The following is a 22,384-nucleotide window of genomic DNA, read 5'->3' as shown; positions in this document are numbered from 1 at the left end:
CTTTTGAAACACGCATGAGCCTCCTAAGCATCTCTCCAGTGGCCCAGCCTCTGGGGAAGGATGTCGTTGGTAATCTTTGGTTTTCAAACTCCCTCAGGTTTCCAAACTAAAGGTTAATTTTTGCTCCACATTCTGAGTCCTTTGATGTATCCATAGAGCTACTTTAGAAACCTGCTAAGCTCCAGTGGGGAAAGCCTCTCTCTTCTGTCTTTGGAAAACGCATTGCTAGGATGCCTCTCCTGACGTGGTCTGCCCATTAGCATCTCCTGGGGGAGCTTTTAAAATCCAAATCAATGCCCAGGCCCCATCCCCAGGCGTTGTGGTTTAAGTGGTCCAGAGTAGAGCTGGGCTCTGGGAGTTTCAAAAGCTCCCCAAGGAGTCCCAGGGCTGCCGGCGGAGCCCCATCCATCTCCAAGTGCCTGTGGTTGTGAAAATGCAACCTCGATAGCTCCCAGGGGACTGAGAAAACCCAGCCCTCAATGGCTGAAAACCCTGGAGGTGGGAGTAGGGGGGCGGGGAGGACACAAAGATCAATTTCTTTGTCAATATTTGTTCGCTTCACAAGCACTGATAGCCAAGACCCATGGGGGTCGAAGAGGAGTCAGATCTTATTCTGCAGCCCCACCCTCAGGCTCCCAGTCACAACCGAGAAGGGTGAGGAGTGGGGAAGGTGTGAGGGGTAGGGAGACTGATTCTGATCAGGAGGGGTTTTACAAAGGCTTTCAGGTGGGGCTGACACAAAATAGAGGCAGACGCCCAGGCTGGGAGCACAGCATGTGCGATGGCCCTGGGGTGTGTTTTTCTTTTTTTTTTTTTTTTATAAAACCATCTCTGGGTTATATATGGAATTTGCCTCCCAATGCAGGAGACACACTCACACTTGGAGACCTGGATTCGATCCTTGGTGTGGGAAGATCCCCTGGAGAAGGAAATGGCAACCCACTCCAGTAATCTTGCCTGAAAAATCCCACGGACAGAGGAGCCTGGTAGGCTACAGTCCATGGAGTCACAAAAGAGTCAGACACGACTCAGCAACTGGGCCAGGGTATACTACAGCGGGGGAGTGGGAAGTGGGTAAGATTTTAAAAAAGAAAGCCTGGAGGGCTGTCAGGTTAGATACACCTTGCTGCGATGCCAGTCTGCTGGGCTGGGACAGCTGTCCCGGGGCAGGGGCTGTGAGCAGGGACTGGTCAGCTCTGCTTGTAGAAGGGCCCCTGCGAGGACTGGAGGAGAGAGATGGGGGGTGGGGGAGGGGGGGGCGAAGGTCCAGAGAGAGAGGAAGCCTCAAGAACGGCTTTCCCCGCCCAGGTCACAGAATTCCGGTTTTGCAGAAATCAACTAACTTCCCTACTAGAACCAGGGGGACCAAGTTCTGGCTGGGAACATGGTCCAACACCGCCCCCGTGTGGTCATTCTCAGTTTTGCAAACAAAGTGCTGTGTGCTGAGTCGCTTCAGTTGTGTTCAACTCCTTTGTGACCCTATAGACTGTAGCCCGCCAGGCTCCTCTGGCCATGGGATTCTCCAGGCAAGATTACTGGAGTGGGTTGCCATTTCCACCCCCAGGGGATCTTCCAGACCCAGGGATCGAACCCGCGTCCTCTTAAGTCTCCTGCCCTGGCAGGCAGGCTCTTTATCACTAGTGCCACCTGGGAAGCCAGCCCCTCTATAAGTAAGACTACCTTTTAAATCAGGACACTTTCAGGAATTAAAGAACAGGGCTTCCCTGATGGCTCAGTGGTAAAGAATCCGCCTGCCAGTGCAGGAGACGTGGGTTCAACTCCCAGTCCTGGAAGATCCCACGTGCTTCGGAGCAACTAAACCTGTGCACCGCAACTATCAGTCGCCCACATGCTGCAACTACGGAAGCCCCTGAGCCTTAGAGCCCGTGCTCCGCAACAAGAGAAGCCACTGCAATGAGGAGCCTGCGCACCACAACTAGAGAGGAGCCCCTGCCTGCTGCAACTAAAGAAAGCCCTCACAGCAATGAAGACCCAGCACCGCTAAAAGTAAGTAAATAAAAAAGAAGAAATGAAGAGGATACGATTCCCAATTATACTGGAATAACTGGCCCAGAGTGTTTGCATTCCGCAAGCCAAAATTACAGTAAGACTATAAATCAATTCCTAATTAGAATTTGATAGGCCTTCCCTGGGAAATCCAGGATGTTCAGTCACTCTGCTCAGAAGTCTCCTTTTGAAATCTTGAAATGAAATGTTTATCTGATGGAAAAAAATGAATAAAGCTCAACTAAAGGCTAGGGTATCCCCCAGGGCATTCCACCTCCTGGGGGTGGAGAGAGGGAGTGGGGAGGAGGCAGTTAGTGAGGGAGGGGGTAACTGGCTATGTGTTTGGAGGCCTGGATACTTTCATAGTAAGGGGCATTTACAGTGGGTATTGAAGGCTGAATAGGAGTTTGCTAAGAGAAAGATGTGTTGATATAATGTAACAGTAAAGATGACCACTACAGACCCTTTGTAGCTTGCAAATTCCATTCACATCTTTCATGTCAGGTTGTCGTTTCGGCCTTTTGGAGTCCAAGGAGAAAACCAAGGCTCAGAGAAGAAATAAATCTGAAGTACACAGCAGTCTGTGTTGGTACCTTGTGGGGAATCAGCCCTGTTATTTCTCCCCTCTGTGCTCTTGCATACAAGTTGGAATGTCTTTCCCCCATCTAAACTCTGACAGACTCCTACTCATCCTTCAAAACCCAGCTCGATGACTGGACCCCTAGGCTCAAATCTGAGAGTCTATCTTGCTAGTCCCCAACTTCCCCAGACCCAGGAGTCCAGGCTTCCTCTCTCTGACCCAGAAGCCTGGAGCTCAGACAGAGCTGGCCGGAGGCGGTGTGCCTGCCAGCCTGGTGAGATGGAGCAGGGTGTGCTGACTCAGTCACATTTATTTGGTCTCAGAGGCCAGAGTCATGGTTGGGACAGAGGCAGGACTCTTGGGTTAGGTGGTCCTGTGTCTTCTCATTGCTGAGCCTACGAGAGGAAAAGAGACAGAGAGAGCCACAGAAACAGAGATGATAACACAGGCCGAAGCGACTGAGATCTAGCCTGCCACCTCCACCCTCTTCCCACTCACCTTGTTGAAGAAGTAGATGGAAGCGAGGATCGTGAATACGGCCATGGCCAGGGTCACATTCTGGGTGGAGGGGTCAGAGGTCAGGACCCGTCCCTTCCCTTCACCACCACCCCTGCCCTGGGGCACCGCCCTCCCGCCCGCTGGGCCCCTCCTCACTTCCTGAAAGTTCATGGCCATGACTTCCAGACTCTGGGCTGCTTGGCCTCCCTCTCCCTTTCCTGAGCCTCTGAGCCAGACAGAGAAGACCAGCCGGCGGAACCCTGAGGGGAGACCAGAATGGTGGCCATGGTGACCAGAGAAGGGCATTCTGGGTAGAAGGGACCTCGCCCCAGAGGCTTGGGGGAGACGGGCACTTGGATACAGAGGGCATCTGAACTCTGAGATGGGAGAAGCCACACCTACGGCCCCAGAGGGCGCTGGGGAGCCACGGAAGGGCCGCAAGCAGGGGAGGAACAGGATCAGCTCTAAGTGGCAGCGATATCTCCGAGCAGGAGCTGGAGGGAGGCTGGAGACCAGAAGAGCAGGTGAGGTGGCCCAGGCAAAATTCCCTCCGACGGTGTCCACCAGATGCAAGCTTGAGAGACACGCAGTGGGGGAGCTGAGCCTTCCAGAGCCGGGTCACCAGTTTTGGGGGCGGGAGCAGCAGTTGGTCAGTCGGTCATTGCCAACTCTTTGTGAACCCATGGGCTGCAGCACACCAGGCCTCCCTGTCCTTCACCATCTCCCGGAGCTTGCTCAAACTCATGTCCATTGAGTCAGTGATGCCATCCAACCATCTCATCCTCTGTCACCCCCTTCTCCTCCTGCCCTCAATCTTTCCCAGCATTTTCCCAGTCTTTTCCAATGAGTCAGTTCTTTGCATCAGGTAGCCAGCGTATTGGAGCTTCAGCTTCAGCATCAGTCCTTCCAATTCAGGGTTGATTTCCTTTAGGATGGACTGGTTGGATCTTCTTGCAGTCCAAGGGACTCTCAAGAGTCTTCTCCAACACCACAGTTCAAAAGCATCACTTTTTCGGTGCTCAGCCTGCTTTATGGTCCAACTCTCCCATCCAGACATGACTACTGGAAAAACCACAGCTTTGACTGTAAGAAACTTTGTTGTCTAGGTGATGTCTCTTCTTTTAAATAGGCTGTCTAGGTTGGTCGTAGCTTTCCTTCCAAGGAGCAAGCATCTTTTCATCTCATGGAGCAGCAGTTATGAAGGTAGAAATCATGGCGCAGGTAACAACTTCCCCATCTCTGGGCCACGGGCTTAGTGATGCGCCTGGGACTCCCCTGGCCCTCCGGTGGCCCCTGTTGTTTACTCCACCAGCCCTCCTTCTCAGTAGGTGGTGTCTGTAGACACATGAATCTCTTTGGGTCCATCATGCCTTCAAGACTAATTTCGAGGTTAGGAGTGACATGGAGGACAGAGACACCAGTGCAGTCAGCCCTCATTATCCACGATTCCGTCTGCACAGAGTGGCTATAGTTTTGAGTCTGAGGACATGCACACTCCCAGCTGTGGCTGATCGAGGTGATAGTTCTCCGTTTTCCTGTCTCAGCTGTCAGCAGGGAACAGCCTGGAGGCTAGAGACAGGAGGAGGGGGAGGGCGGGGCTCAGGAGGAACTCCAGGTTCAATGGGTGATTTTTGAACTGGGTTCTGGTTTGGATATATCAGCTGTACATGATATTTGGGATGACATATGGGACCTCTGAGAGTGGGTATTATATGAGGTGAAAGTATTGTTGATGTGGAAAGTAGGAGATCATTACAAAATTTCAAGATCTCATTTCAGTAAAAAGCACACAAATATTTTAAAAATGTGTGTGGGAACTTCTCTGGTGGTCTGGTGGTTAAGACTGCGCTCCCAAGGCAGGTAAGACTGTGCTTCCAATGCAGGGGACACAGGTTCGATCCCTGGTCGGGGAACTAAGACCTTGCATACAGCTTGACACAGCAAATAAATAACATTAAAAAAAAATGTGTTGAAAAATCTGGAAGGATGTTCTGTCTCAGTATTGCAGCAGAAAGTGGCAGGTGCAGTTCAAAAAGGTTTGGTTGGAAAGAATTTAATGCAGGGCTCATGTTCACAGCTGGTGGGATGGTGCAGGGCTGGGCTTAGAAAAATCAGGGAGCTGCTGCCACCCAGTAGGAATTGAACTGAATCCTTCCCAAAGGTCAGTTCAAGTCCTCACCCCTGGTACCCATAAATGTGACTTCATTTGTAAATAGGGTCTTTGCAGATGTAAATCAAGTTAAGATCAGGTCTTAACCAGTGTCCTTATAAGAAGAGACACCTTGTTTTGACAGACTGGAGTGATGCTCCCAAAAGCCAGGGAATTGTCAACGACCCTGGAAGCTAGGGAGAGCCTGGGAACCGATCCTTCCTCCCAGGAGGGACCAACTTCCCACTTGATTTCAGACTCCTGGCTGCCAAAACTGTGAGACAATAAATTTCTGATGGCTAGGGACTTCCCTGGTGGTCCAGTGGTTAAGAATCTGCCTTCCAGTGCAGGGGACTCTGCATTGATCCCTGGTCAGGGAACTAAAATCCCACAAGCTCGGGGCAACTAAACCTGCACTCCACAACTAGGGAGAAGCCCACACACTGCAGCTAAGACCCAACACAGCCAAATAAATGAATAAATATTTTTAAAAAATTAATTAATTTCTGGTACCTAAACCAGCCAGTTTGCAGTCCTTTATTACGGCAGCCCTAGCGAATCAATCCACACTCCTAGGCATCAAGGGGGCTTCCCCAGTGTCTCAGTGATAAAGGATCCACCTGCAACTCAGGAGCCATAGGAGACATGGGTTCAATCCCTGGGTTGGGAAGATCCCCTGAAGGAGGGCATGGCAACTCATTCCAGTATTATTCTTGCCTGGAGAATCTCCATGGACAGAGGAGCCTGGTGGGCTACAGTCCATAGGGTTGCAAAGAGTTGGACACAACTGAAGCGATTTAGCACACACACACACAGGCATCAAGTGGTGAGAACCGTGTCACCAGACCCTCAAGGGACAGGGTCCTCCCCTAAGAAAGCACCATCCTCGGAGTTCCTGCTCCTCTCACTGGCTGACCCCAAATGGGATCCAGAGAGCAGAGGGGCCAGGATGGTGCTGAAGACAGAAGGCCTCCTTAAAGGCACAGAACCGGAAGGAGTAGGACAGAAAGTGTGCAGAGGGGTGGGGCGGGCTGCCCCTTATTTTCTTGCGTGGTGGGCTGAGTCATAACCCCAAACTGCCCACACCCCAACCCCCAGAACCTTGTATTTCCCTCACACGGCTTAAGGGACTTTGCAGCAATGATTACGTTAAGGATCTTGAGTTGGGGCTTGTCTTAATCCATTTGGGCCACTCTAACAGAATACCACAGATGAGGTGGCTTCTAAACAACACAAATCTCTTTCTCCTAGTTCTGGAAGCTGGAGATCCAGAGATCAAGGTCCTGGCAGATTCGGTGTCTGATGAGAGCCGGCTTCTTGGTTCACAGATGGCCAGTTACTTGATGTGTCCTCTTGTGATAGGAGAGACCAGGGAGCTCTCTGTGGTGTCTCTTATTTTATTCATTTATTTGGCTGCACCAGGTCTTAGCTGCGGTACACAGGATCTTTAGCTGCAGTACACAGGATCTTTAGCTGCGGCGTGCGGGGATCTAGTTCCTTGGTGCACAGGCTTAGTTGCTCCATGGCGTGTGGAATCTTCCCAGACCAGGGATTGAAGCTGGAAGCCATGTCCCTGCATTGGCGGGTGGATTCTTATCCACTGCACCACAAGAGAAGTCCTCATTATGTTTTAGAGTGACCCGTTACACAGCAATAGATAACTGACATACTGAGTAGTTACTCTGCACACCCTTGGAATAAGTGCTGAACACACTGCATTGCATTGCGTGCTCAGTGGCTTAGCTGTGTCTAACTTTTCGCGACCCCCATGGACAGTAGCCCGCCAGGCTCCTCTGTCCATGGGATTTTTCAGACAAGAATACTGGAGTGGGTTGCCATTTCTTCCTTGGGGGAAATCTTCCCAACCCAGAGATCAAACCTGCATCTCCTATATTTCCTGCATTGGAAGGCAGATTACCAGTGAGCTACTGGGGCTCCCAATCTATTAGAACTTGTCAATTCTCAAAGAACCTCTCTGAGGTACAGACCGTGTTTGTCCCCATTTTATGAATGAGAAAACAAAGGCACAGACAAGGTTCAGTAACCTGCCCCAAATCACACAGCTTTATATGTGGCAAAGCTGGGGTTTGAACCCAACCTGTCCCAACTCCAGGGTATGGGTGTTCAGCCTCTGGGCTTGTTGGCTTTGGCCAGCTGTGAGTGGCACTGAAAGAAGATGAAATCACCAAGAAGTTCAAGAGAACCTCAAAGAACAGACATGGCAGGCATAGCGGGGAGGGAGGAGAGGGCAGGGTCTAGAATGTGGGGCAGGGGTGGGGGTCTCCCTCCCTCTGCACCCACTCTCAGGGCACTAGGCTCAGACCCCAGCTCTGCCGCTCACTAGCTGTGTTCTCTCAGGCAGACTGCCTACCCTGGCGGTGCCTCAGTTTTCCCATCCGCACCATGGAGACGGAGGCAATCAGATCAACACCTCCTGGGGTTGCGGGAAAGATTAAACTGACGCATCCCCGGTGAATCCATGGCTGACAGAGGCCCTGGTGGGTGGGGGTTCTGGATCCAGGGGAGGCGTGCTGGGACCTGCTCTTCTGGTGGGGGGGTGCTGGGGCGGGGGTAATGAGCAGGTGGGGCTGTGGCGCAGACAGTGCGCTGAGCTCAGCGTCTGGCTGTGTGGAGATGGCCGGGCAAGGGTTTCGGGGCCACCCCGCCGGACCTCTCCTGCTGCTGCTGCTGCTGCTGCCCCCGGCCCTGACGGAAGGACCCCTGGTCTTCGTGGCGGTGGTGAGCTGCCCCCTGCCCCGGCCCAGCCCCTCACGTCCCCCAGGCCGGCCCTGACCTGGTCCCCTCCCCAGGTGTTCCGCCATGGCGACCGGGCCCCGCTGGCCTCCTACCCCACTGACCCACACAAGGAGGTTGCATCCACCCTGTGGCCACGTGGCCTGGGCCAGCTGACCGAGGTGAGACGCTGGGGATGGAGCAAGGGGTGGGGCGGGGGCGGGGAGGGGTCCGCTGAGCCGGCTCTGTCCCCAGGAGGGGGTCCGCCAGCAGCTGGAGCTGGGCCGCTTCCTGAGGAGCCGCTACGAGGACTTTCTGAGTCCCGAGTACCGGCGGGAAGAGGTACGGCCATGCTGACCTTCATCCTACCTCGTGACCTCTCACCTCTGATCCCCACTGACTCCAGAGCCTCCCTGGGCCTCCATCTCTGGCCCTTGACCCCCATCCACCTGACCTGCACCTTAGGTCTGACCTCTGACCCATGAACCATCAACTAACCCACACTGACCCCTGACTCCATCTCAACCTGAGTCACATCTTGACCTCTGACCTCCATCAACTCTGACTTTTATTTTCTGGTCTCCATCTCTGTGTTCTGACTCACTGAACCCAGCTAGTCCCTCTGACTTGGAAACTTGATTGATTTTGTCTTTGTCCCTCATTGATTCTACCGGCCCTCTGACTCCAACCTTTGACCTCTACCCTTCATCAAATCTGACTTTCCTCTATCTTCCTCTATCTCCTGACAGATGACCATAGGATCATTCCTGCTGACCTGATCTCACGACCTCCAACCTGCCCTCCTCCTCTTGACCTCTAACTTTCCACCTCCAGCAACTCTGATCTTCCTTTCCGACTTTCATTGGCTTAACTGATCCCCTTAATCCTCAGTGTCCATCCAACTTCCCACCCCAACCCAACTGCTCTTGACATTGACCTCTGACCCTTGACACCAACTTCTAATGTTGAAGGCCAGGTCCTTGAACCTGCCCTGAGTTTTGACCCCTAACACCTGACCTTCGACCCTGAGCTGAATCTGAAGCTTTTGGTTTGCTGCTGTAGTTGACCTCTGACCCCGACAGCAGCTCTCTGGCCTGTCCTCTCCCCACCCCCCATCCAGGTGTACATTCGCAGCACAGACTTTGACCGGACACTGGAGAGTGCTCAGGCCAATCTGGCGGGGCTGTTCCCTGAGGCCGCCCCAGGGCGCTCCGAGGCCGCCTGGAGGCCAATCCCTGTGCACACCGTGCCGGTCACTGAGGACAAGGTCAGGGGCTGGACGGGGCCTGGGGGCGGGAGGGATGGAGAGGGCCGGTGGCTCAGAGACCAGGCTCAGACCCGACGGGGCTGGGGGCTGGGGGCTTGGGGCCTCCCGATGGGGTGAGCCGCCCACCCCGCGCTGCTCAGCCATATCTGGGAGAAACCGTGGACCAGAGACAGGACCACCCCAGCCCCACTTCCCTGCCTGCAGTCGGGCCCCAGTCACACTTTTGTCCCCTCTGAGCCTCAGTCTCCTCCAGCTGCTGAGGTTCCCTACGCGCAGCTGTCCCCGATACCGTGAGCTGCTGAGGGAGGCCACGGAGGCCGCTGAGTACCAGACCGCCCTGGAGGGCTGGACGGTGAGCTGGGCGGGCCAGATGCGGCAGGATGGGGAGGGACCCACAGGACAGGGCGGTGCCGGCAGGCCGAAGGGGGCGGGGCCGACCGGGATGGGGCGGGGCCAGTGGATGTGGCGGACCCACAGGACAGGGCGGGGCCGACAGGCTAAGGGGGCGGGGCGAGGGGCGGGGTCGGCGGGGCCGGCCGGACGTGGCTGGACCCTAGGGGCACTGACATTTGCCAGGCTCACCCATCCCGGTTCGGTTCTTGCAGGACTTCTTGACTCGCCTGGAGAACTTCACGGGGCTGTCGCTGGTCGGGGAGCCGCTGCGCAAGGCGTGGAAGGTTCTGGACACTCTGATTTGCCAGGTGGGCCCCTGACCCATACACCCAGCCGGCCAAGTCGTTAAGGGCCCTGGGTTCCAATCCCAGCGTTGCTGCTCACTACTTGTGTTCCCTCAGGCAAGTCACTTAACCTTTAGTGCCTCAGTTTCCCCATCTATACAACGACAATGGCGACACTCGTATCAACTTGGGTTGCTGTTTGGATCAAAAGGGGTTAATTCACGCGATGCGCTTAAAATAGCGCCTGGCACATGGTGAGGCATTTTCGGTCTACGTGTTTGCCGTTCAAATCCTCCAATTCCGTAATCGGAAAAGCGCAGGAAGGCATAGCTTGGGCCCCAGGCGCTGACCTGAAGTGGCCTGAGGCTGGCAGTCCTTGCTTACCCACTTAATGGGAATGTTCCTAATTGCCTGGTGGGAAGAGCAACGTGTGTGTCTAAGGCGGCTGCCCCAGCCCCCACTGGATGTGTTCAGTTCAGTTCAGTCGCTCAGTTGTGTCCGACTCTCTTCGACCCCATGAACCGCAGCACGCCAGGCCTCCCTGTCCATCACCAACTCCCAGAGTTTACTCAAATTCATGCCCATCGAGTCGGTGATGCCATCCAGCCATCATCCTCTGTCGCCCCCTTCTCCTCCTGCCCCCAAACTCTCCCAGGATCAGGGTCTTTTCCAATGAGTCAACTCTTTGCATGAGGTGGCCAAAGTACTGGAGTTTCAGCCTCAGCATCACTCCTTCCAATGAACACCCAGGACTGATCTCCTTTAGGATGGACTGGTTGGATCTCCTTGCAGTCCAAGGGACTCTCAAGAGTCTTCTCCAACACCATAGTTCAAAAGCATCAATTTTTCGGCGCTCAGCTTTCCTCACAGTCCAACTCTCACATCCATTCATGACCACTGGAAAAACCATAGCCTTGACCAGAGAGTTAGGAGGTATATATTAATAGTACCGTCACCACCAGAACTTTCTGAAATTCCAAACGTCTGAATTATTATTATTTTTTTATTTAATCAATTATTTGGTTGCACCAGGTCTTAGTTGTGGCATATGGAATCTAGTTCTCTGATCAGGGGTCAAACTTGGGCCCCCTGCAGTGGAAGCATGGAGTCTTAGCCACCAGGGAAGTCTTGGGCCACCAGGGAAGTCCCCCCAAATGTCTGAATTCTGAAACAGCTCTGGCCCCAAGGGTTTCCGATAAGGGCTTCTGGAATAATGGTTATTACCATGGTTAATTAATAATTGCTATTACCCACACCAAGGACATCCCAGGTGGTGCTAGTGGTAAAGAACCCGCCTGCCAATGCAGGTAGAGGTAAGAGATGTGGGTTTGATCCCTGGGTTGGGAAGATCCCCTGGAAGAGGGCATGGCAACCCCTTACAGTATTCTTGCCTGGAGAATCCCATTGACAGAGAAGCCTGGTGGGCTACAGTCCATAGGGTCGCAAAGAGTTGGACACGACTGAAGCAACTTAGCACATTACCCACACCATAATTTCCTGACCAGACCTTGCCTATGAGGGCATCAGTCAGAGAAGGGCTGGAAGAGTGAACTGCAGCTGATGGGGGCATTGCCAGTGGGTCTGAGGGGAGCAAGAAGAGCTCTGGACATCGCGGTCACTTTGTTCCCTCCCTCTCTCCTCAGCAAGCCCATGGTCTTTCCCTCCCATCCTGGGCCTCCCCAGACGTCCTGCAGACACTAGCTCAGATCTCGGCTCTGGATATCGGAGCTCATGTGGGCCCACCCCAGGCAGCGGAGAAGGCCCAGCTGAGTGGGGGTGAGATGTGGGGCCGGGCGACTGGGAGGCCCAGGCGGCTTCCTTTGGAGGGTTCTTAACATTCTGTCTTGCCCTGTCAGGAATCCTGCTAGATGCCATCCTGGCTAACTTCTCCCGGGTGCAGCGCTTGGGGCTGCCACTCAAGATGGTGATGTATTCTGCTGTAAGTCTTCGGAAAGGGAGGCAGTGCCACGTGGGCACAGGGATGGGGAGGGGGTGGGATTTGGGTGAGGGGGGGACTCATGGTCCCGGTGGAACCTCAGCCTCATGCCTTGAGTAACACATATCTCCAAACTATACTCTCGGGTCATATCACCAGAGGTATGGAATCTGGAAGGAGGGAGGTGATGATGGGAAAGAATTCAGTTCTTCTGGAAGGACAGGCTTTTTGGCTGAGCTGTTCAGTCATATTTATTAAATGACCACCTGTAACTGGTGGGGCTGCCTCCAGGGTGAGGAGGTTTGGGGGGGCGTTATTTGTTCTAAGGGGTCTGAGGGCCATCTGGAGGAGCCCCGACTCAGCCCTGGATCCGCCCGCAGCACGACAGCACTCTCCTGGCCCTCCAGGGGGCCCTGGGTCTGTACGACGGGCACACACCGCCTTACGCCGCCTGCCTCGGCTTTGAGTTCCGGCGGCGCTTGGCCGACGCGGACCACGACGACACAGACGGCGACCACCCAGGGTGAGGAGGGGGCGGAACCCGGAAGTGGGCGGGGCCAGGGCGCTCTAGCGTAGGAGGGATGGAGACCCCGGTACGCGGCGTGACCCAGGTACGGGCCTGGAGGGGGAGTTTACAGGGGCGGTATTGGCAGGGATAGGAGTCAGAAGCGCAATGCTTCATCCAGTCGCTCTTCTCCAGATTCAAAGTCAGCGGCAGGGAAGGCGAGAAGGGACCAAGGCGCCTCCTCTCTCCCTCCAGGAACGTCACCGTCTCCCTCTTCTACCGCAACGACTCTGCTGGCCTGCCCTTGACTCTCCGCCTCCCCGGGTGCCCAGCCCCCTGCCCACTAAGCCGATTCCGCCAGCTGACGGCCCCCGCCCGGCCTCCGGCTCACGGGATCCCCTGCCACGGCTCCCACGAGCCCGCCACCCCCGCAGGTGACGGCCCTCGGCGCTGGGGTGGGAGTGGGGGGCGCCGGTCTCGAGACTCACACCCCCGTGTTCTCCCCGCAGCCACCGTGGTGCCCCTGTTGGCTGGGGCTGTGGCCGTGCTGGCGGCCCTCAGCATGGGGCTGGGCCTGCTGGCCTGGAGACCTGGCTGCTTGCGGGCCTGGGGGGGCCCCGTGTGAGCCATGAAACCAGGCACCCCTTCCCCCACAACTGAACCTGGATCCCAACACATCTGCTCACCCGCTCCTCTGGCTTCTGTGACTTACTGTGCGCGCTGGGAGAATGCGGGGCCGGGCTCCTAGGCCTGGAAGCCACACGTGGCCCTGTGGATGAGTGTGGGCTGAAGGGTGCCTGGGTCTGTGTGCAGGTGCACGCGGACGGCTGTCCATGCGTGCACTCCTGCATCAATCCGTGTAGTGCTTGTGTATATACATACTTGACACTCACGTGCAGACTTATGTGTCCTGTGCTTCTATGGGTAATACCTGCATGGGTGTTTATGTGCAGGTTTCTATACATGCCTGGGAGCACGAGGTGTGCGTGTGGAAACCCGTGTCTAGGTGTCATCACCTGTACTCTGGGGGAAGCCCCCCACTGTGGGTTATGCACTGCTGGGAGAGCGCGGATTCAAAGCCTGGGCCCACTGCCAGCCTGCTTGCTGGGACTGGTCTGGAGGCCGGGACTCTGGGTTAACTGGTCTTTGCCCCCACCTGTGATGGTTGGGTGCCATCACCGACTCCATCGACATGAGTTTGAGCAAGTTCCGGGAGTTGGTGACAGACAGGGAAGCCTGGAGAGCTGAAGGTCGCACGCCTGGAGAATGAACTGAGCCCCACCTTCTTTGATGCAGAAACCCCAGGCCCCTGAAATTAACCTTCTGGGAACCAGCAGAGCTGGTGGGGCCTGTAACAGTGCCCCTAGCAAAGCAGGGGCTACAATGATGATCTGAAGAGGGAGGGACCCCACCTGAGCACTGCCAGGTATGGTAGCCAGTGGCTGCCTTGAGGTCCCATTTGTACCTGGAAGGTACAGATCAGGAGCTTCATTTGCGGGCAGGCACTGAACTAAGGGAAGCTACCACACATCTAATAAACAGCAGGCTCATGGGTGCTTGTCATAGACTGGGTGATGCCAGGCCTGCTCTTGTGGGGCTTCGTGTCACCCCTCAACCCAGGAGGCTCTGTCCTCCCCACACACCAAGCAGCAGTCTGGGGCACCAGCGATGATGTCTGCATCGTGTTGACACCCCATCTGACTGGATGAGTAGCCTGGTGTGCAGCAGGCACTCTAATGCCACTTGGTGCCTATTAGATGGGGCAGAGCTGGAGCACCAGGGGTGGGGCCTGGTGTTCAGACCCAGACCTTTCCAGGCATGGGAGAAAAAGGGCAGAGGCTAACAGCTGGGTCTTCACAGCTAGACAAGACAGGAAAATGCTCCTCCTGCCCCAAGTGGGGCCACCAGTACACCCTCCCTGGCACTACCCACCACCCAGCATCATGGGGCAGGGGATCTGGGCCCCCCAGGTTGCCCGGGTCATGAGAACGCAGGCCACCATCGGCCCTGGAGTTCTGGGACAGTCACAGGGCCTCAGGGAAGGGTTAGGAATGCTCTCTGCACTTCATGGTCTTGGGGGGGGGGGGGTGGAGGGGGTACAGGAACATAGTCTATTGCTTATGGATCCATGTGTGAGCATGCTCAGTCATGTCCAATCCCATGGACTGTAGTCCGCCAGGCTCCGCTGTCCATGGGATTTCCCAGGTAAGAATACTGGATCAGGTTGCCATTTCTTCCTCCTGTGGGATCTTTCTGACCCAGGGATGTAACCTGCGTCTCCTTTATTGGCAGGGAGATTCTTTACCACTGAGCCACCAGTGAAGCCCCATAGAGCCATAGAAGACCCAAGCAAAGTTCTAGCTGATTCACCTAACCCTGCTGGTGGGAGCAGCTCCCACAGCCTAAGAGCCCAGTGCTCCCCTCTCTGCGGACAGCGTGGCGAGTGGGGGGGGGGGGGGGCAGTCATGGAGACCATGCAACCGACCCCTAGCCTCACTAGGGGAAGGTTCTGGCTCCAGCTTCACCCCTGCACCCAAACACCACAGCTCACAGGGAGTGACACATGTGTTTGTTTTTTTAATGGATGCGTGGTACCACCTGCTGGGGCTGTCCATCCTCACAAAGCTGGGATTCTTGGCCACAGTGCCCCTCACCCGGAGGTGACAGACCCTCCAGCCACACACGCAGCTGAAGAAAAAGGAAGGGACAGGCTAACCCCTGTCGAAAATTCCATTTTAAGAGAAAGGCATTGCAGGAGAAGAAAAGAAAAAAGTCTTTAAGAGACAATCCTTCACAAAGGGGGAAACGAGCACCGCTAAAAAACAAGTGTTGTCTGCTAAAGATCATAGAGTAAAAAAATATTGCATTAAAACAAACAAACAAAAAAACCTTAAGAAAACGGGTACAAACTTCAAAGTGCTTTCATGGTGTGGGCGGCGGGGTCTCCCACTTGGCCTGTAGTGCCTGGGGGGTTGGGGGGGCCATGTGGCAGAGCAGTGGGGGCGGAAGGCGCACCCACCCCACCATGCCCATCGGGCTAAAGTGTAACAGACTGGAAATGTAACAGACTCTCTCCCTGCATCCTGCAGCAGCTGCCAAGAGCCAGCCAGCCGCCTGTTTTCCACCAGCAGCGGCCGGTGATGCCCACCGGTGGCCGCGGGCACGGACACCACCCATCTCTGGGGCTCCCTGGACACGCTGGCCGACGTCTCCCCTACCCGACGGTGGGGGGCACATACTCCTGGAGCACCGGCGGCTCCTCCCCGCAGGCCTGGTCGGAGTACGGGGGAGGCGGGGGCTGCTCGTCTCCCAGCCCGCAGGGGGCGTGGCCGCGGCTGCGCTTGGCCTCCTTGATGTACAGCTCCAGGAGGACCTTGGTGGGCTGCTTGTCCACCCGCTCCTTGGGCACGCCGTGGCTCAGCAGCCAGCCCATGAGGTCCTTGCGTGTGGGGTTCGGCCCCAGCATGAGCTTGGCGCGGCCCGGCTGGCTCTGGCGCCAGAGCAGGCCCACGTCGGCGATGGTCTGGATCTCCATCACTGCCTCCAGCACCGTCATGCCCTTGACCAGCAGGCTGACCAGTGAGAGCCGCAGCTCGGAGGGCGCGGCTGTCAGCAGGCGCCGCTGCAGGCCCTGCGTTAAGGGCAGGTCCTCCGGCGCCAGCTGGGCAGGCTTGGGGAGCGGCGGCTCGCGGTAGATCCAGTCGAGCATGCCCAGCTCACGTACCAGCTGGATGCCCTCCTCCATGGTGGTCCAGGGCCGGAAGGGCAGCTCGGTGGCCTCGAAGTGCAGGAAGGACTCCCAGCGCTGGCGCCAGGCCAGCAGCAGCCAGGCCAGTAACGTCTTGCAGTCGCCCCGCAGGGCCTTGCAGCGGTAGTTGAAGACGGCGTCGCCGGTCAGGTCGCCCAGCAGGGCCAGCTCCCCGGAATTCAGGGACAGGGCCTGGCCGCCCTGGTCATACACCCGCAGGATCCAGCTGATCATGAGCTCGTTGGGGTTCTGCCGGAAGCGCCGCGCGATGGCCAGGAGCTCCGTGTACGTGTAGTAGCGGTCGCCCCGCCCCGCCATGGCTGCTCCAGGCGGGGGGCCACCGGAGCTGCGGGAAGGGCACGGAGGGGTGTTGGGCAGGGAAACAGTCACCCACCCCCAATTCTTCCCCAGAGGGGGAGCCCCTCAGACCCCCAGGTGTCAAAGGTCCTGGGGGGGGGGCACCGTGTCCTCACGGGAGATCAGAGCCCAGTGCTGGACATCACGGGGGCCCCAAGCACGGCCCTTCAGGAGCCCGGATACCGGATGTCTCTGCACACGCCAAGCGGTTCCCCTTATACCTTACACCACCCACCATGCCCCCATCATGAGGTTACTGTGAAGATTAAATGCCCTTAGTGCCTAGCACTGTGCCTGGTTCATAGTTTAGTGCTCAGCATCTGCCTGTACGGATACCACCATCACCACCATCTCTACATCGGATAAGTTCGATACGATTACGGCATTGGCCAACCCACTAAGAACTTGTTCTTACCGGGAGGGCTGAAGGAGCGGCTGGACTCCTGGAGGAACTGCCTGCAGATGGGAAGGCGTGGGGGTGGGGAAGAGGAGGTTGGTGGGGTGCAGCAGACACGATCCCCATCCACCTCTGCCCAGAGCCTGGGACCCCTCAGGCCCCCAGGTGTCAAAGGTCCCGGGGGAGCACCATGTCTGCATATAAGATCAGAGCCCAGTGCTGGACATCACGGGGGTCCCTCGCACGGCCCCTTTGGGCACCAACTGAGCACATCTCTCTGCAAACCACCCCCCACCCCTACAGGCTCACCTGTTCCTCACCCCAGCCCTTCTTGCATCCACTTCCTCTTACCACCACCCCTCCATCTTTGCAGCGGATGGCACAGGAATTCAGGGAGCATGCAGTACTTTCGGAGGTGGCTTGCAAAGGCTGATTGTTCAAGGACCCCCAGCTCTGCCACCTCCTCAATCCCCAGCAGGACTGGCTGAGGCATTAGCTACAAGCCCAGACAGGGTGGGGCCTGGGACCTCATGGGAGACAGGCCCACAGCACACACACACATACACCCACCCCGCCCCAGCCCTATTCGTGCAGACAAATCATGAAGGCGCCCTGTCAAAATGGCAAAACCAGGAATCAAAACCCACCCCTTGGTCCTGTATCCTCAACTGTAGGGAAGAGGGGTGACAGAGAAAGCCCCCACCACACTGGTCCCCCTGAACATGGGGGCTGCAGAAATAAGCCCCCTCCTGGCCAGAAGGAGCCAAGGATGGGCAAATTGCAGCCTCTACGTGCCTCCGCCTCAGCTGTGAAATAGTGACAAAAACTGCACCTATTTCAAATCATGAGGTTACTGGGGGGATAAGGAAATGGCAATCCACTCCAGTACTCTTGCCTGGAAAATTCCATGGACGGAGGAGCCTGGTAGGCTACAGTACATGGGGTCATAAAGAGTTGGACACGACTGAGCGACTTCACAACTCTAGGGCTTAGAAATGCAGCCGGGCTCAGACTAAGTGCTCAGCATCTATCTTTATTATTACCATAATCTATACATTTTATTAACAAATTGATGCCACTGTAAATTGGATTATGATTATTACAGTATTAATAACAAGGGGAGTCTCTTCTGTTCTTACCGAGGGGTGGCCAGACTGCTCAACTCCTGGAGGAACCACCTGCAGACAGGAAGGGGTGGGGGAGCTGGAGGTTGGTGGCATGTGGAGCAACCACGCCCCCTCCTCCATCTGGAGGTGGGATCCCCCACTCAGACCCCCAGGTGTCAAAGGTCCCGGGGTGCACCGTGTCCTCAGTGGAGATCAGAGCCCAGTGCTGGACATCATGGGGGTCCCAGTGCCCTCAAACCCCACACCCCAATCCCACAGTCCTCAGACTGGCTGATGCAGAATAAAACGCTTCCATCTTGCCAGTTCTGCTGCCTCGGAAATCTACAGATGTCACACATCCCTTAGGGATTCCTCTTCTCAGCCCCTTCACATATCCCGCCCAAGTGGCATCCTCCCAACTCCACACTTCCCAGAAATTCCCTCTCGGCCCACAACACTTTGGATGAAGAGAAGAGCCCTTCCAAAAAGATGCTCCGATGCACCCCATTCTGAGCTAACCCTTCAGAGAACACAGCTTCTCACCCTCTCAGGTACTTGTCAGCAAGAATCTAAACCTTCCCAGAGACTACACTTTCAGTTCTACATAGTATGTATTTAGAAAGTAATCTATGTCCATCAATCTCAAGTCAACCTTATTAGTGGGAATACAGATTTAGGCCCAGATTTCATTGAATAGAGGTGGGGAAAAAAACCCTCCTAGAACTGGGAACAGTTGTTTCTTTTCAGGTAACACACATACCCATGCCTACTTAATGATTTAGCTGTTGAAACAATTGTGAAACATTCTCCAAAACTTGAAACATTTTGTGAGACAGTCTCCAGATAAACCATGTCTTTTGACAGTGGCTATTGTATAAATTGAGGGTAAACTTGATAACTGTATCAGTTTACATAGGCATGATTCATGGGAAGCTGCCTAAACTCTGCTGGAAGGTACATTGTCTACAAATTCCACCACCACCACCCTACAGTGTGACAATGATAGTGCTTCCAGCCTTTCTGCTTCTTTTCTGCTGAGTCTGAAAATTAAGATTTTGGATTAGCCTTTTCCCCTGAAATCCAAAAACTTACACTGGGCCCTCCACATCTGTGGGGCCCTGGAATCAATCCCCATGGATACCATGGACAGACTATACATCTTCCCCTTCTGCAGTCCATATTCCTTGTCATATTCAAACCTTACCTTTGAAGGCAGGAGGAATCACTATCCCCCACCCAACTGGTCAGAGGACTGGGGCACATCTGCTCCTGGTGGATTGTACCCACTCTACAGACACAGAAACTGAGGCTCAGGAGAGCAATCACTTGACTAACATCTCTAAGCCCAAGAACAGGACAGTTGGGCTTTGCATGATTGCTGGCAGATAAATTAGAGGTTTGATGCAAAGTTATCCCAAATGAGGGTGAGATAGTTTAGATGTGGATGGGTCAGGTACTGGGAGCAAGGGTTCTTACCAAGGTGGGGTGGGTGGCCTCTCAGCTTGAAGACACACCTGTAACACAGGAAGGATTTGGTGAGGGTGGGGGAGGAAAGTCTTGGGGTGGGGGTCGGGGTGAAATCCAGAGAACATCAAAACCAAGGCCCCTCAGATCCCCAGGTGTCAAAGGTCCTGGGGGCACTGTGTCCTCACGGGGTAATCGGAGCCCAGTGCTGGACATCATGAGAGCCCGGGTCCCTCTGCAACCAGGTCCCAGGGCCACTCACCTTCAGGGACAGAAGCCAAGCAAGCTAACAGTGCCTAGAGACTGGAAAACACAAATCCATCACGGGGTACAAATGCCCACAGCCTTCCCTGTGTGACACCAAGATGCTCTCACCTCCCCAGTGTCACAGGTCCACAGAAGACTGTCCTAAACCCATCACGTAGAGAGAACCTGCTGACTACTCCCCTTGCCCAGTTTTGCAGATTTCCAGCATTGACTCTACCGGCTGCTGACCCTGAACAGTGACCACTAAGATGCAAATCCCTTGGAAGAAACTGTCCAGGGGTGGGGGGCGGTGTATAAGGAGGAAAAGTGAAACCTGAAGCACAAGCAGTCACCAGAGAGCCTTAAAACGCACCAGTTTTGAACAAAACAGTGAAAGACATTTTGGAAATGACAGGAACTATGGCCACAGAGCAGATGGGAGATGGCTTCCTTAAGGAATCAATCTCACCGAGGATGATGACAACATTGTCATTAAATAGAGAAAATGCTATTTTAGAGACACTGTGTTAACTATTTTGGATGAATTAAGAAATTTATTTCCAAAACATGAAGTACACAAAAAGCAAACATGGCGAAACGTCCTGTTAAGCATCTATTTCCCTGTATGTTTGGGGATTTTAACAACGAAAAGGCAATATATGGGACAATGGCAAAAGAGTGATGAATGGATGAGAAACTGCCTTCCACTTGTGACAAGGCAACAGTTAGGATAAAATTAACTGTTTTCTAAAAGGAGAAACAAAGCTGGACGAGATTCTTGCTGGGTTGTGGTGGGGAAACAGAAAATCGACAAGCTATTCCTGGGCTGGATCTCCTTGGAGGAGGTGTGGTATTGCTCGGGAGTCGGGAAAACGCTATCCATAAAGTCCCATTAGCCGAGAACTAACGCTGAACAAAACTCTGATGTTCTGAGCAAGCACAAAACTGATATTTAAATGACTGTGTCAGAATGATTCCTGAAAGTGAACGAAGGCCCCATTTACTTTGTCCGACAACTACTCCCCTCTGGTTCTGACACAACCCAGTAATTCACTTAAGAGATCCCACTCCCACTTCTTCCGCGGCAACCCTCGCGGTCCTGTCTACCTCCCACGCGGCCTCTGTTCTACATCGCACAAACACTCCAGCCACATGAAATCAGAATACGTAAGAACGATTTCCTAAGGAAAGCACGTGTAAGCTAACACTGGAGTGGAAAACCTCAGGCAGAAAGACTATGTCATAAGCCTACCCTCCCCACCTCCCCACACCCCGCAAATTCCCCCCAGAAGTTGACAAGATGGCGGAGCCCTGAAACGTGGGCAGCAGACACGGCGCAGCCAGACTGCGGCGCAAAGGAGGGCCAGCCCCGGGGGTCCGCCTTCGCTTCGGCAGGACTCCTCCTCCACCCCCTGAGCGCCCCCAGGGAGCCATCACCCTCTCCGAGTGAGCCACTGCCGCCCCGAAGGGAACACCCAGGGATCGCCTCGAGGCGCGGGTGCTGAGTGCTTACGAAGGTCCTGACACCGTCCCCGCCACGGCGTGCCCGCCCCCGCTGCAGCCCCGGGCACACACGTCACGCGTGACCGAGTCCCCAACGCGTGCCCTCCGGCAAACACCAGCAAAACTGAACGCTCACCTCCACTCTCCGCAACGCATGTGCGAGCCGCTGCGCGCTCTGCTTTATTGCGCGCGCCGCTCGCACGGCCCGCCCCGCGGCGCCAGGTGGGCCCCGCCCCGGGGCGTCCAGCAGAGACGCCGGTGTCGGAATCTGTACTTTGGTGCTTGGGGAGGGAAATAGGTAAATAAGAGTAAGAATCTTCCTAACAGGAGATGAGATGAGGGAGGCGGAGAAAATGAGAGCAAGCAAATATTGGGGCTCGTTATCCTGCATTAGAGTTAGGCAATTCTGTGAACAGCACGAGAGGCGGGCCATGGGGGAGAAGGACCCCTCCCCGAATGTGGGCGGGGCAGGAAGGCGAAGCCGCTGGGATTGCCGGAGCGGCAGCGGTGAGCGCGGTGGCTGCGGGGGCGGGGCCTACTCAGTCCCAGCCGCAGGGTGGGAGGCGGGGCCAGCGCGGAGATTGACAAGGGGGCGTTCCGGGAAAACGTCTGCGTGGCGCCAGTTAGAGGCCGAGCCTGCGCAGTGAGAGGTAGGCGGGGCGGGGCAGAGGCTGGAAGGCTGGTTTCCCGCCTGGGTCGAGGGAGGAGGGGCCTGGAGGCCCGGGCTCGCCTGGGAACTTGGATTCTTGGTATGGTTGGCGATTTGAGGAGTGTCTTGCAACTGACATGATTGGAAAAGTTTTTTTTTTTTTAAAAACGTATGAAATGAAACCTCTACTTCAGTCCTCCTAGTGCATACAGTCGGCAGTATCAACAGGTTGGTGTGGACTTTAATTTTATAGACACGCGCGCACACACACACACACACACGTCTTATGGGTAAAGATGCTTTTTTTTTTTTTAAACTCCAGTTTTCCCATACGTAGTCTCGTCCCATCAGTATACGGAGTGACCTCATTCCTTAAGCTGTAGCTAAGTATTCCCTTGTGTGAATAGAACACGCTTTGTTTAGCTGGTTCCCCTGATCACCTGGGAGAGGAGGCTGTGATCTGAAGTAAAGGGAAGAGACCTAAATTTTGCACGTTAAAGAAGTGATAACGTTTCCTTCACTGGTTCTACCTCACTCGGGAATGCAAAGTCCTCACTATGGC

At 55.1% G+C, this 22,384-nt stretch overlaps 2 protein-coding genes, 1 long non-coding RNA gene and 4 other non-coding genes across 16 annotated transcripts; 1 reads left to right on the top strand and 6 right to left on the bottom strand.

Annotated features, from left to right (window-relative positions):
* Nucleotides 1–2,879: 2,879 nt before the first annotated feature.
* LOC110135453 (uncharacterized) lies at nucleotides 2,880–3,380 on the bottom strand. Its single transcript, XR_002313377.2, has 3 exons — nucleotides 3,242–3,380; nucleotides 3,086–3,145; nucleotides 2,880–2,982 (listed from the first exon to the last, which is right to left on the bottom strand). It is a non-coding gene; the product is annotated as an uncharacterized lncRNA (long non-coding RNA).
* Nucleotides 3,381–3,386: 6 nt separating this feature from the next.
* On the top strand, nucleotides 3,387–13,252 carry ACP4 (acid phosphatase 4). 4 transcript variants are annotated; one of them, XM_070450418.1, is made up of 12 exons: nucleotides 3,388–3,609; nucleotides 4,215–4,306; nucleotides 8,045–8,149; nucleotides 8,223–8,309; nucleotides 9,088–9,234; nucleotides 9,488–9,586; nucleotides 9,840–9,935; nucleotides 11,555–11,687; nucleotides 11,768–11,850; nucleotides 12,228–12,370; nucleotides 12,548–12,786; nucleotides 12,862–13,252. In XM_070450418.1, exons 2-12 carry the CDS (start codon nucleotides 4,283–4,285, stop codon nucleotides 12,975–12,977), a joined length of 1,272 nt encoding a protein of 423 aa, XP_070306519.1. In that variant the 5' UTR covers nucleotides 3,388–3,609; nucleotides 4,215–4,282; the 3' UTR covers nucleotides 12,978–13,252. The 4 variants fall into 4 exon arrangements, with proteins under 4 accessions (XP_020746165.1, XP_070306518.1, XP_020746164.1 ...); XM_020890506.2 differs by having other exon boundaries at nucleotides 3,387–3,609; nucleotides 4,215–4,288; nucleotides 12,548–13,252; XM_070450417.1 differs by having other exon boundaries at nucleotides 3,387–3,609; nucleotides 12,608–13,252.
* A 1,657-nt stretch (nucleotides 13,253–14,909) lies between these two features.
* On the bottom strand, nucleotides 14,910–21,544 carry LOC110135450 (Friend virus susceptibility protein 1-like). Of its 7 annotated transcripts, none has more exons than XM_070450419.1 (5): nucleotides 21,310–21,544; nucleotides 19,437–19,474; nucleotides 17,994–18,032; nucleotides 16,873–16,913; nucleotides 14,910–16,446 (listed from the first exon to the last, which is right to left on the bottom strand). In XM_070450419.1, exon 5 carries the CDS (start codon nucleotides 16,416–16,418, stop codon nucleotides 15,567–15,569), a length of 852 nt encoding a protein of 283 aa, XP_070306520.1. In that variant the 5' UTR covers nucleotides 16,419–16,446; nucleotides 16,873–16,913; nucleotides 17,994–18,032; nucleotides 19,437–19,474; nucleotides 21,310–21,544; the 3' UTR covers nucleotides 14,910–15,566. The 7 variants fall into 7 exon arrangements, with proteins under 7 accessions (XP_070306520.1, XP_070306521.1, XP_070306522.1 ...); XM_070450420.1 differs by lacking the exon at nucleotides 21,310–21,544 and adding an exon at nucleotides 21,184–21,296; XM_070450421.1 differs by lacking the exon at nucleotides 21,310–21,544 and adding an exon at nucleotides 21,108–21,142.
* On the bottom strand, nucleotides 16,517–16,611 carry LOC139030104 (small nucleolar RNA SNORD88). Its single transcript, XR_011482417.1, has one exon. It is a non-coding gene; the product is annotated as a small nucleolar RNA SNORD88 (small nucleolar RNA).
* Nucleotides 17,001–17,092, bottom strand: LOC139030105 (small nucleolar RNA SNORD88). The gene has a single exon (XR_011482418.1). It is a non-coding gene; the product is annotated as a small nucleolar RNA SNORD88 (small nucleolar RNA).
* On the bottom strand, nucleotides 18,112–18,205 carry LOC139030106 (small nucleolar RNA SNORD88). The gene has a single exon (XR_011482419.1). It is a non-coding gene; the product is annotated as a small nucleolar RNA SNORD88 (small nucleolar RNA).
* LOC139030107 (small nucleolar RNA SNORD88) lies at nucleotides 19,561–19,651 on the bottom strand. The gene has a single exon (XR_011482420.1). It is a non-coding gene; the product is annotated as a small nucleolar RNA SNORD88 (small nucleolar RNA).
* Nucleotides 21,545–22,384: the final 840 nt, after the last annotated feature.

This window comes from Odocoileus virginianus, chromosome 20 (assembly GCF_023699985.2).
Source record: "Odocoileus virginianus isolate 20LAN1187 ecotype Illinois chromosome 20, Ovbor_1.2, whole genome shotgun sequence".
Lineage (NCBI taxonomy): Eukaryota > Metazoa > Chordata > Mammalia > Artiodactyla > Cervidae > Odocoileus > Odocoileus virginianus.
The sequence above is the reverse complement of the archived record's forward strand: the minus strand, read 5'-3'. Positions and strand labels throughout refer to the sequence as shown.